Source organism: Capra hircus, chromosome 1, assembly GCF_001704415.2.
Source record: "Capra hircus breed San Clemente chromosome 1, ASM170441v1, whole genome shotgun sequence".
NCBI classification, from domain to species: Eukaryota; Metazoa; Chordata; class Mammalia; order Artiodactyla; family Bovidae; genus Capra; species Capra hircus.
In genome coordinates, this window is record NC_030808.1 from 79,774,292 (window position 1) to 79,787,409 (window position 13,118).

At 47.8% G+C, this 13,118-nt stretch overlaps 1 protein-coding gene across 1 annotated transcript; it reads right to left on the reverse strand.

The window, feature by feature from the left end:
* Positions 6,522 to 9,980, reverse strand: RTP1 (receptor transporter protein 1). The gene is made up of 2 exons (XM_005675144.3): positions 9,709 to 9,980; positions 6,522 to 7,626 (listed from the first exon to the last, which is right to left on the reverse strand). The coding sequence occupies exons 1-2, from the start codon at positions 9,978 to 9,980 to the stop codon at positions 7,107 to 7,109; spliced, it is 792 nt and encodes a 263-aa protein (XP_005675201.2). The 3' UTR covers positions 6,522 to 7,106.

The window sequence follows — 13,118 nt, forward strand, 5'->3', positions numbered from 1 at the left end:
AAAGAGCCAGAACCCTGCCGATATTTAGGCAAAGGCTCCACAGGAGGCCCCTGTGAGGAAGGGGAGTTAGGACAAAACAGTGTTATGACAAGGGGAAGATGTGTCAAGCTGGGCCTGTGCCCAGGACGAGCGTGCAGAATGATGAACGGATTAGTGTGGGTGGGAACAGAGCTCTTCCTCTAATATCCTCCAGTCCCAGGGGTAGACTCTGCAAAGTAAAATGCCAATGGACCAGCACCAAACAGAACAAGCCCCAGGGATACAAAAGGCACAGCATAGATGCAGTGCAGGCCTGGGGTCTCAGAAATGCTGACCTACTGTGCGGAGTCTCACCTCCCCCTGAACTGTTCATCCTATGCCACTATTCCATCTTGCCCATCTTCTGGGATTATCTGGCTTATTTAACCCAGGCCCACTAAACACTCACATGTGGCCCAGACCTGTTGACAGGATCCCAGACAATGGAATCTTTCCAACAACAACTCCCTTTGGTCTGAGTTTGTATGCCCAAGGCCCAAATCCATGTTGGCAATCTAGGCCTCCCATTATGTCTTTTTATTTCAGTGCATTTCAACATTATGAAATGCTTTTAATAAAAAGAAAAAAACAGAGACACAAATCCACGTCCAGCTCAAACCTGCTGAAACAACACACCCCACGCAGAGGACGTGGGCAGGATTCCAATCCAAGGAGTAAGCTGGTGCCATTGGGAAAGAAGGCACTTTAGACTCATGGGAAGAGCCCTGGACCCTGACCCTGAAGACTCGGGCTAGAGCCAGCTCTGCCGCCTGATAGTTCCGAAAACTCAAGTGGTTCACGCTCACTGTTCAGTTTCCACAGTCCCCGAGGGTGTCTCCTTCTTTCCAGCTGCTATACTCAGACAGGCCCGGGAATCAGTCTCTGGGCCTCCTTTCTGTACTCTCAGCTCTCACTCCCTCAGGGATCTCATCTAATCTCATGACATTTAATATGGTGGAAATGCTAATGACTTTACTTGTATCTCTAGCTTGGTCATTGCGTCGGAACCATAGGTATGAATATTCACCTGCCTTGGCGTTTCTTGTGTTCAATATCCAACAGGATGCCTTTAGCATCTCAACCTTCATGTGTCCACAGTCAATCTCTTGATATGGCCCCCACATCTGTTCCTCACACAGCCTTCCCCGTCTCAGAAAGCAGTAACTCTACTCTTCCAGATCCAGATGACCTGGCCCAAAATCTTAGGGTGTCTTTGACTCCCCTTTCTCTTAGATCCCCCATCTGAGTCACCAACAAACCCTCTCAGCTCTACCTTAAAATATAGCCAGACTCAATCGCAGTTGCTGCCACACTGTTACAGGCCCCCACCCTGGAACAGGCCACTATCCCCTCTTTGCTGGATTGTTGCACCAGCCTCCTGGCTAATCTTTCCTTTTTCATTGTTATTCCTCTGTGGTCATTCTCAACACAGTGACAGTAAACTGAATTACATCACCCCACTGTTCAAACCCTCCAGTGGTATCTTATCTTGTTTAAGTAAAAAACAGATGTCCTGATAATGACCTATATGGATTCTGTGCTCTGAATCCATCATCCCATTCCCACCTAGTAATGGCTACTAAGCCTGAACTGCATTCCAGCCACATTGGCCTCCTCATGGTTCAGCATTCCAGGCTGCTCCTACCTCTGGGCCTTCATATGCCCTTCCCCTTCCCCTTACAGTTTCTTCATCTTTTTTTTTTCCGAATGTCACCTCTTAGTGAGACCTTCCCTAGCTACCTAATCTAAAACTGTCACTCTGTCTCCTGCCCTTCCTGTCCCCCTTGCCTACTTTATTCTTCTCCTTAGTCCTTACACTAGTGCTCCACACAGCCTGCTTACACTGTTTTCGGTCTCGTTCCTCTACTCCCCATAAAGTCAGTGGTTTAGTCACTTTGCTCTTCTGTGTATCCCAGCACCTAGAAGGACTGGCACATAATATATACTCAACAAACATTCATTGAGTGAATGAATCTTGAAAATACTGAGTATCTTATTATGTCCTCAAAATAAAATTATAGGCCTAATAAGATGGAAGTGAAGAAAAATTTGGGGGCTTATTTTAGAAGAGAGAGAATAAGACTCAGGCTGAAATTTCATCACCAGCACACAAGTATTTGTATAAGGTGACACCTTTCAAAGTAACTACCTTTCAAAATGTGAATACCTTTAAAGAGATGTTGAGTCAGAGTAAGACATATAACAGTTTGCTGCCAGAAAGGAAAGGAAGATGCTATGGGCATTCAGATAAGAAGGTCCAACTCCAAGCTGACCTAAGCAGACGGAAATCTTGGTGTAACAACTAGATGACCTATCAGAGGGATCAGAGTCAGGGCACCATCCCAAATGCCTGAGGACAAAACAAGGCCAAGCAGAAGTTTTTGAGTGATGTCAGAGCTAGCAGGGACTCTTCAGATCACCTTACCTCTTCGCTTGATAAGTGAGGAAACTGAGAGCCAGGGAGGAGAAAGGACTAGGTCACCCAAGGTCAGCAGCCTAGATGCCTAGATAAGGGCTAAGCCAGGGCTGAAACCCAGGCTTCTGGCTCTCAGGTCAATGAGCTTTCTATACCACCACCCACCCTCCAAGGCGCTGTCACAACAAAGCCATAAAACAGGCAGCTTTCATTCCCCGGATGCATGCAGCAGTACCCACGCAATGCCGAAAATGCTCCCAAAGGAAGTTTCTTAACTGGGAGTCCTACGGAGAACCAGAATGGGACTTGGAAAAGAACTAAATTCCTTCTTGGCATTTCAGCCAATGGGAACGGAGCCCAGAAATCACTGATGTTTTCTGTTTGGGGAGACTGTTTTAATAGCTGTCTTTGAAGAATGAGGTCTACCATGCTGCTGGAAAAACGAAGTCGTTGCTTTGAGAGATATATGAGGAGAAGAAAAGAAATGACACTACATATATTAAAATAAACCAGTTTCTAACTCTTGGGCTGGGAAGTTAACCCTTGTTTTCCTAAATTATTTAGCAACATAACCGAAATCACAGAGAGGAAGAGCCCTTGAAGACTCAAAGGGGAGGCTGCCAGCTGAAAGGGAAAGAAGAGAAATAAGGATGACTGTTTAGTCTCATCAGCAAGAAGAGAATGAACATGGGCTTTGAATCTGGAATGCCATAGATAATGTATTATTTATTCCTTATAATAGACATCCACAGCAAATCTATTATTCCCATTTTGATGAGGAGGAAAATGGGGCTCAAGGAGCTTAACTAATTGGCCCAAGGCTATGTCAAGTACAAAGGCTGAGCACTGAAGAATTGATACCTTCTAACTGTGCTGCTGGAGAAAACTCTTGAGAGTCCCTAGGACAACAAGGGGATCAAATTTGTAAATCTTAAAGGAAATCAACCCTGAATATTCAATGGAAAGACTGATGCTGAAGCTGAAGCTCCAATACTTTGACCACCTGATGTGAAGAGCCGACTCACTGGAAAAGACCCTGATGCAGGAGGAGAAGGGGGCAACAGAGGATGAGATGGTTGGATGGCATCATTGACTCAATGACATGAGTTTGAGCAAACTCCAGGAGATAGTGAAGGACAGGGAAGCCTGGAATACTGCAGTCCGTGGTGTCAGACAAGACTTAGCAAGTGAACAACAATACAGCTAGTAAGTAGCAGAACCAGGACTTAAGTGTTTCTTCCTCAGATTTCATGATCTTGCCTTACTCCACACTATAACTTTGGTGCTTTCTCTAGGCTTCAGTTTCTTCTCCATAAAATAAGGGCACTTAATCACAACACCTCTAATGTGTCTTATAGCTCTGATGGCCTATGGACTTACTAATGTTGGAAGTTTTCCTTAGTTGGTGATCTTCTGGAGCCCCCTCAAGAGCCGTAGGACTCTTGAGCCCCAAGAAGAGTGAGCTGATCCCCTGGCCTGCTGAGTTTGAAGGAAGTGATCAAGGCAGCTCTTCTTGCTGACCCTAACCAAGGATTGCAGTCTCTCCAATCCCAATTCAGTGCCTACAGGTCTCCTCCTGGCTTGAACATCAAGACAAATGCACAGAACCTCCACTGGGAGAGGCCTGGGATCCTGAAACACCCCTGAGGTATTTATTTATAACGCCTAGGGTACATCTAGCAAGTTCATCATGTGGCACGTGGCCATGTGTGCAAAGAAAGAACTGTCCCTGAGAAGTCTTTGCTAAGACAAGGGCTAAGCTGTGAGCAAGCCTAGCAAGTATAAGGGACAGTAAGGGAGACAGAGGAGGCGTTCATAGATTGCAGACATATTCATACAGAGCAGTAAGAAGCCTAATGCTTTAGCAAAGAGTTCTGGGCTAAAGCCAGGTGAGAGAGGGACTCCTTGTTCTGCCACTCCCTGACAGTGGGATCGGGGGTAACTTTGATCATGCTCTAGCAGGGAGTATAGCTATGCTGCTGCTGATGCTAAGTCACTTCAGTCGTGTCTGACTCTGTGTGACCCCATAGCTGGCAGCCCACCAGGCTCCCCGGTCCCTGGGATTCTCCAGGCAAGAACACTGGAGTGGGTCGCCATTTCCTTCTCCAATGCAGGAAAGGGATAAGTGAAAGTGAAGTCGCTCACAGTTATAGACCAGTATTAAATAACTGCAACAAAGTTTGACAAGTATCTGGCAAGGGTGACAGAGCTTAAAAAATGGAGAGTCTCAGAGAAAGATAAAGCCATGGTCACAGGTGGACAGGCAGGAGCAGGGAGGTTTGAGGGAGGGTCAAGTCCCCAGCAGGGAGGGGTAGTAAGTAGGGAAACTGTGCCCAAATCCTAAAGAATCCAGGGAGGTCATCAAGGAAGATCTCAGGGCTTATAATCATTAGTCTGGGTACAGAAGAAAACATATTCCTCAGGTTGGCGGCATTACCCCAGGCAACTCAGGTGGGTCACCTGGGGGTCTGATTCTAATTCAGATGCTCAAGTGCCACCCAGAAAGTCTGATTCTATGGGTCTGAGGTAGTGGCTGAGTGCTGACATTTCTCTAAAAGCTCTCCAGGATTTCTAAACTACAGCTAAGGTTGAGAACATCTGCTGTAAGCAGAGATCTCTGAGAGACAGAGCCCACCCCTTAGTGGCCACTGCATCAGGCCTTGCCAGACAGAAGGTGCTCAGGTATGCTTCCTGGATAAAGGAAAGAATACTGTGTACGTGAAGCAGAGGAAGTCACCAGACAGTTATTAGTATCAGAGCAAGGCCAAGAATAAGACTGATCTTATGCTGAGTCCCCTGAATGACTGGCCAAGGGCTGCCTGCACCCCTCCTGACTATGTACATAATTGGCCCTGACCTGGAAGCTGGAGCCAGATCAAGTTTATGTGAGGGCCCCCGAAAGGGGAGAGAGGGGATCAGGGTGTCCAAAAGCCTATTACAGATCAAGGACACCAGTGAATCTCAAGCACACAATAATGACTATGAAGCCTGATTGAAGCAATCTCATGTTTATTAAAGTACCCTGCCTATATATAAATGGCCCTCCTCCTTCCACCACTACAGATGGTAGCGACTTTCCCTTAGAAAAGGGAGTGGTGAGGGAAGAAGGAGTCAGTTATTAACAAAAGTGAGGTGAATGAGGACCATCAGAAATGAAGGTAGCATCCTGCTTCTTGCTTTCTCCCTCCCCCCATACCTTATTCTATACCCCTACTTTCAGAAATCATCTTTCCTCCCTCTCCAAACCATATTGCATCCCATTTGAAAGCTATCAGGATTCTTGCACCTACCCATGCACTTCTCTATGGGCAAAACCTTTTGCATCTTTAATGCTCCCTTTCTTACTAATGAACCCCCAACCCTGTAGTTCTGGGTGCACTGCTGATCTTTGGTGAGAGGAACCAAACCTGGCCAGTATGGGAAAGTCCCTCAACAAACAGCCCAGGAAGCCAGGTCTCTTTTCCTGTATTCTGACCATCAGAAGAACCACTGAGAATCAGTCGGACTTGGTCCCTGAACTTTGCAGACTCTTCACTATAATGGAGACATGCTGATTTGTTTCCTAGGAATTTTGTGCTTTACTTCTAACACTCTACCTTCTAAACCCCTGCTAAATTCTCTGATGGTTCATATGCAGTGGGTGGGAAGCCAAGTGCTATGGGGCTCCACCCAACCACCATGTCTTCCCTGAATGGAGGGAAGCTGGAAACTGGAAGTGTGACCCTGACATACCCAGGAGAAAAGGGCAGCTTAGTGCCCCCACCTCTCTGTCTCTTTGAGAGGAACCTCTGCTGTGTGTGTGGAGACAGAGCTCTGGAAGAGACTCATACACTGCTGCTGCTCCTGCTACTTCACTTCACTCGTGTCCGACTCTGTGCGACCCCATAGACAGCAGCCTACCAGGCTCCCCTGTCCCTGGGATTCTCCTGGCAGGAACACTGGAGTGGGTTGCCATTTCCTTCTCCAATGCATGAAAGTGAAAAGTGAAAGTGAAGTCACTCAATCATATCGGACTCCTAGCGACCCCATGGACTGCAGCCTTCCAGGCTCCTCCGTCCATGGGATTTTCCAGGCAGGAGTACTGGAGTGGGGTGCCACTGCCTTCTCCATACAATAGGCAGAGGCTAATTTAAGGCCGCCGCTCCCCGATGTGGGTGATAATGAGGGGTAGGGGTAGGGTGAACCAGGAGGCAAGGGTGAGCGCATCACTGTGGAAAGGCCCTTTAAGATCACCTAGTCCTGTAACTTTCAAACTTTTTAAAACCAGTTGGACCTTTTTCCATCCAAAACTCTTAAATAAAACCCCATCTAACATGGAGCTGCTCTGATTAAAGCAAGAGGAGGAGGTAGGAGTTGGGGATGGGAGGTAGGACCAGGGTGGGAAAGCCACTCCCTCAGTCTCCCTTCCAAATGCAAGAAGTCCCTAAGGCACCATGCAGAGCACTGGGGCCCTGGGTCTCACTTCAAAAAGCCGATGATTAAACCCAAACCCTTAATTTTATAGATGGAAAAGCTGGGTGATTTGTGCAGGGTCCCTGTGGAGTCAGTGGTGGCACCAGCGCTAGAACTTAACCCCACTCCCAACCCAGGCCTCTCCTCACCCCCTCCCACCAGCTGGCTGGCCCCTCGGGCCTTGGGGCCCCAGCCTCTCCCTGGGCCCAGCAAGGGAATCTTAGACGGAGCTGCGGAAGGAGAATTGCAGGTAGATGATTAGCAGCAGGACCGTGGCCCAAAACAAGCACCAGGGGATGGAGAAGAAATTGCAGCCAGAACCCTCCTCGGCCTGTGGCTTGGTGGGGCTGGGTGCCCTGGAGAAGGTGTAGGTGGTCGCCTCCTCCTCCAGCAGCTTCTCGCTGGGCTTCCAGTGCACGATGCCCTCCTGGCAGGCCTCGCAGAACTCGCCTCGGTGCCTCCGGGTGTCTTGGCGGCTGGCCACGTGGATGCGGTACTGGCCGCCGCGCTCCCCGTAGCACTGCTCACGCAGGCTGGTGATGAGGTTGTCCACCAGGCACTCTATGTTCTCCTCCAGCATGCTCGACTCGTCCAGCCGCGCCGTGCCGCACTCATAGCACAGCTGCTTGAAGACGCGCATGCGCACCGAGCCCGCCCGCTGGGCGCGGTCCAGGTACATGTGGAAGAGGATGACCACGTGGGGCGACTGCCAGGTGTGCCAGCACCAGGAACAGTGGAACCTGCGGGGACGAGGAGAGGCGAGAGGAGAGGACAGAGTGGAGACGGTGGAAACAGACTGCAGGGAGGAGGTGTGGGGCAGGAGGCAGAGCTGGGAGGTGGAGGCGGTGTGTTTATGGCTCCCTGAGTTGATTAGCTTTCCCCAGGTGGCTGCCCAGCCCGCCCCCTTGTGTGCTCTGCTAGGACCAGAGCCCGAGCCTCAGGATGCGCTTGGCATCCAGCAGTGCTCAGCCATCTCGGGGCCCTTCTCTGTGCCCTGCAGAAGCCTCAGTGCCCTCCATCTCAATGCCCAAGGGCCTTGCCTCTAGGAGAGTGGCTCTGGGCAGCTTTCCTCACATGTAAAACGTGCACGTTGCACGAAAGGAGCTCTTCCTGTTCAAATATCCTTTGAGTCTGATAGCAGGGATGGCCCACATCACCTAGAAAACGCAAAATCCATCCACACACTCTTACCTGTCCACACTGACTGTGGCTAGACCCAAATCAAGAGAAAAGGACACCGTTATCGCTTCTTAGCCTCTGGGCCAGTGCCAAGATTAATGTGCCTGAAGTCCTGGATATGGAGGCAATCTACACCCAGAGTGAGCTAACTGGAGCCAGCTGGGGCTCTCAGGCCATCAGCTGGGTCCGGAGGAGACACCAGCCCTCCTCCCTCAGCCCCACAAGCCCTGGGCCCTGAGCAGCTCCTGGGCCCTGTCAACAAGCGTCCAGTCCTTTTGCATCTGTCCTGTCAGCTGGGCAAGGGGTTCCACATTTTCATTTATCTATTTTCTTTTACTCACATCCTTTGGGGACTGTTTCCCCTCTCTGAAACAAAACTACAAAACTTGGAATGGAAAATGTCAGAACTAGAGAGACCTTAGGAGTCACCTAGTTAGCCCTTTGTTTTACTCTGAGGCACAGAGAGTAAGAAAGCGGAACACACAGTGAGTTAGAGGCAGAGCTGGTACCCAACACGTAACAGGTGCCCAGTAGATGTTTCTTGAATTAAATTGAGTGCCTTGAACCAGGGAACATAGAAAGGAAGGCCTTGCTTCTGATCCCCAGGCGGCACCACTCAGCCTCCAAACCTTGTGTCCCAGAGGCAAGTCTTTACATAATCCACCCACGGACAAGAGTGCTGGAAAGTCATCTTGGACATTATTGTAAGTACGAATCACCTAGGAACCTTGTTGAAATGCAGGTTCTGATTCAGTAGGTCTAGAATGGAACCCAAGAGTCTGCATCTTTAACAAGTTCCAAGTGGTGCTGATACTACTGTTCCCTGAGGAACAAGGATCTATGCTAACCCTTTCTTCCACCAAGTGGGGAAAGAGGTCCAAGAAGGCAACTGGACTGTTCAAAGGCCATGAAGAATAGAGCTAGTTTCCAACATGCTTCATGTGTTCAGTAGTTTATATTAAGTCAAGCTGAATTAAATAGACTGAAACTGAATTGGTCCAGGACCAGAACACAGATCTCTTGACCCACAAGCACGCTCCCCTTCTCTTGGCTTTCAACCTTTTTAGGAGATTTAAAGTGAAAGTCACTCAGTCATGTCCTCCAACTCTTTGTGACCCCCTGGACTATACAGTCCATGGAATTCTCTAGGCCAGAATACTGGAGTGGGTAGCTTTTTGTTTTTCCAGGGGATCTTCCCAACCCAGGGATCAAACCCAGGTCTCCTGAATTGCAGGCAGAGTCTTTACCAGCTGAGCCACAAGGGAAGCCCAAGAATACTGGGGTAGGTAGCCTATCCCTTCTCCAGTGAATCTTCCCAATCCAGGAATCAAACCGGAGTCTCCTGCATTGCAGGTGGATTCTTTAAAACTGAGCTATCAAAGAGGTTATTAAATATAAAAATAGATAAAATATAAGCACTTAGAGCTATGACTCAGAGAGGGAACGTTACCAGGTGCTCAGTGGAAGAACTGGGGTCGAACCCACATGCCCCAGCTCCCAGTTAGCTCCTCTTCCTCTGCCTCCCAGTCTACAGTGGCCTCACAGCAAAGCTGACCCTTAGCACATGGGTTCTCCACGTTTCTGTCTCTTCTGGAAAGGTGTCCCCGGGGCTGCCTGCAGAGCCTGTTTCCTGGGCTACTCACCTGCCCGAAGCATGCAACTCCAGGTACTGCTTCCAGCCTGGAGCTAGCACGTTGTGCTTGAGGTTGGGATCTATGATGAGGTCCCAGCTATCCGCTGGCTTTGCCTCCTCCATCTTCTCGTAGAAGATTTTCTTCCATTCACCTGTGGTCACACTTTTACACATAGTCTCGTCAGGGGCGAGGGAGGGCAAGCTCCACTTGAGTGAGAACACGGGGAGTGAGGGCAGGTGCAGGGTAGGGCAGCGCAGTCTCCACGGTCTAAAAATCCTCATCAGTAGGACCGGGAGGAAGTGGGATCCAGCTCCCTCCTTTGTCCGCAGTGGAACCTGTTTCCACGGCAACCAGGCAGGGAGCCAAGAGACAGAGGTTGAGAAGGAGGGAGTCTCTGAAGGGGTGTTTCAGGGCCCCAAACTGAGGCTGCGGAGGCAGAGTTTGTGAATCTAAGCGACCTTAGACAGGGTGGGGGGCCTGAAAGGAGAGTGAGCTTCAGACAATCTCACTCTGGCCTGCCAAGGGCATGCAGAGGCGAGGACCTGGGAAATGGCTCAGCTTTACCTTGCTGTCCCTGGAGGTATCATCAGCATCTGGCTGCTGTGGTAACCATGATGCCTTTGGGAGCTGAAGAGAAATAAGGGATGGGAAGAGGCAGACCTGTTAATAGATGCAGCAATAATAATAAACCCTTTCTCTGCACCCTCACCTGTCTTGCAACCAACACTTGGCCATTTACAAAAACAATTGGAGGTCTCTTGACCCACAAATATTATTGCCACTATACAGATCAGGAGACTGGGACTCACCTAGCATATAAATGGCAGAACTCCTGGCCAAATCCAAGCTACTGAGTCTGTACCAACCCATCAATTCGTTTGTCAAACATACCCATGTGCCAGGCTCTGTGTATGCCAGACAGTTATAACTGGGTATGTACTCAGTAACCAGAGCACAACAGGATCTGTTGTGCTTCTGTGACAGCCATGTAGAAGAGCAGCCACCTGTGCACAAAGGTGGGACAGTTGCATCAGCCTGGCAGACGCAGAAAAGATAATCTTCAACTTGATTATAGAAGAGGAACATAATACCCATGGGGAAATCAGCCTTTACTATTGGTGCCTCTTTGGCTAATCTTTAATACATTTTCCTTTATAAAAGTCATACAGGTTTTTTATAGAAAAAATGGAAAATGTAGATCAAACAAGGCAAAGATAAGATTCTTCCTAATACCCATGCTCAAGATAGTCACTGTTAATATTCTGATGTGCACACCCTGCCTGTTATTCTTCTGTACATGTACAAGTATATATAGATGTGTGTGTGCGTGTGTATGCATATATACACACACACATCATTAATATTATTCCATCTCGGAACCTGCCTATATGCTGTTATATGGCTGAGCATAATTTATTTAGGAAACCCTCTTTTGGGGGGCATTAATTTTTTCCAACATTTCACAATTACACTCACTTCCTATTTGAATAAAGCTTATTGCTGAAGCTCATGGGCCTGCATTTCAGGCATGAGAGATGATGCTTCCTACAGTTGGAAAACACACTTGTGGCTCTACTCCCTGTAGAAGCTTGATGTGGCTAGAACATGAGCAGGCTCTTTCAACAGTATAACTTGTAGACAGCCTACAGATTCTGAAGCTTGGGGATGAAAAAGAAGGACCTAAATCTCCTATCTGATACCCGAGACTGTCTTCCAAGTGATTCTCCTGCCTTTGCATGAATGCTTGATGCTTTGGCATCCTTTATTTTAGCCTCAGTTTATTCAGATAGGCAGTGGGATAATAACGAAGCAGGGTCTCTGGTGATTAAAAACAGGAGCTCTGAAATTACTTGCCTGGGTGTTTGGGTTTTTTTTTTTTTTTTGGAATGCTCTTATATCCTCTTGGGTATCCTAATATATTTATATATATCATTTCAAAATGTGTGTGGATATTTTATGTGAATACATTTTTAACTTGCATAACAACAGCAATCACTATGTAGAACTTAAGTGAGGTATCAGGCATTTTCCTAAGTACTGTATATGTATTAATTTATTTCATCTTAATAATAATCTCTTTACAGAGATAATATCAGCAGCTTCACCATTCCTGTGATGCCATAGTCATTTGATGAGAGGCACCCAGGTTCAGCGGAGAAGGCAATGGCACCCCACTCCCATACTCTTGCCTGGAAAATCCAATGGGCGGAAGAGCCTGGTAGGCTGCAGTCCATGGGGTCGCAAAGAGTTGGACACAATTGAGCGACTTCACTTTCACTTTTCACTGTCATGCTTTGGAGAAGGAAATGGCAACCCACTCCAGTGTTCTTGCCTGGAGAATCCCGGGGATGGCAGAGCCTGGTGGGCTGCCATCTATGGGATCACACAGAGTCAGACACGACTGAAGTGACTTAGCAACAGCAGCAGCAGCAACCCAGGTTCAGTGGAGAGAACACTGAAGTGGAAGGTGGAGATACCAACATATATCCTCAGCCCTTTTACTGGCTTACTTTGTGACCATGGTCAAGTCACTTCTCTTAGCCTCAGTTAGTTCATCTGTTCAGTGGAGAATGAGAATACAGGGCAAGGCTCAGGTCCCCTCTGACTATAGCCACATATGAATTCACAGAGCTTTATACTTAGAAACCTGAATCCTTGGAGGGCAAGATGTAGGCTTGAGGCCATTGGATGGAAGAAAGATGCTTCTCATGAGGCATTGGAGGTAGTGCCTGGGGCCAGGGTCTGTCTCTTTGGGGGCTGCTACATAGTTAAAGATCTCTGGGGAGGTGTCAATCCCTAGCTTTGTACAGGACATAATAAGAAAGACAGAAATTAAGTCAGAGCCACTGAACATTCATGCTGGAAAGGATTTTTAGGCTCATTAAACTTTTATCCTTTAAGTCAGTGTTTTTGTCTCTGAGTTAAGGCAGTTGATACCCAGAGAAGTACATAAATTCACTAACCAGCCTCAGAGGTGTGATGGGAACTGTCTTACATTGCAGCCACAGGCCAAGGAGAGAGTGGAAACTGAGGATATTTCCAGGAAGTATGTGAAGCTGAGAGAAGCTTCTGTGAACTCGTTGTGAAACCGAAGTGTATCACCTGATACCAGGAACAAATTCTCTAGAAGTATTTTGCAGTTGTTGCTACAATAAACATTATGATGAAAGACAAGAACACAGAAGGTAAGAATCACCAGAGTTGTGTGTGTGTTTGTGTGTGTGTGTGTGCATGCGCGTATGTCCATACGTGTGTGTGTGTAACCAGCTGATGCAATTCCCATTGGCACAAATTAAGTTTAATTTAGAACCTGAGCTTACTATTGTGGAGATCTATGTAATACATCCTTCTCTATAAGAGAATCTTTTCTTTAATATAATAATATTTCTATCAAGACAAATAACCCTATGGTATTGCAA

What these genes read in the sequence shown, in the direction of transcription:
- RTP1 (XM_005675144.3), bottom strand. Translation starts at nt 9,980, where the DNA reads ATGAGGATTTTTAGACCGTGGAGACTGCGCTGCCCTACCCTGCACCTG. An exon ending in GAGTTGCATGCTTCGGGCAG is followed by an intron (nt 7,627 to 9,708) that starts GTGAGTAGCCCA and finishes TCGTCCCCGCAG; the next exon opens with GTTCCACTGTTCCTGGTGCT.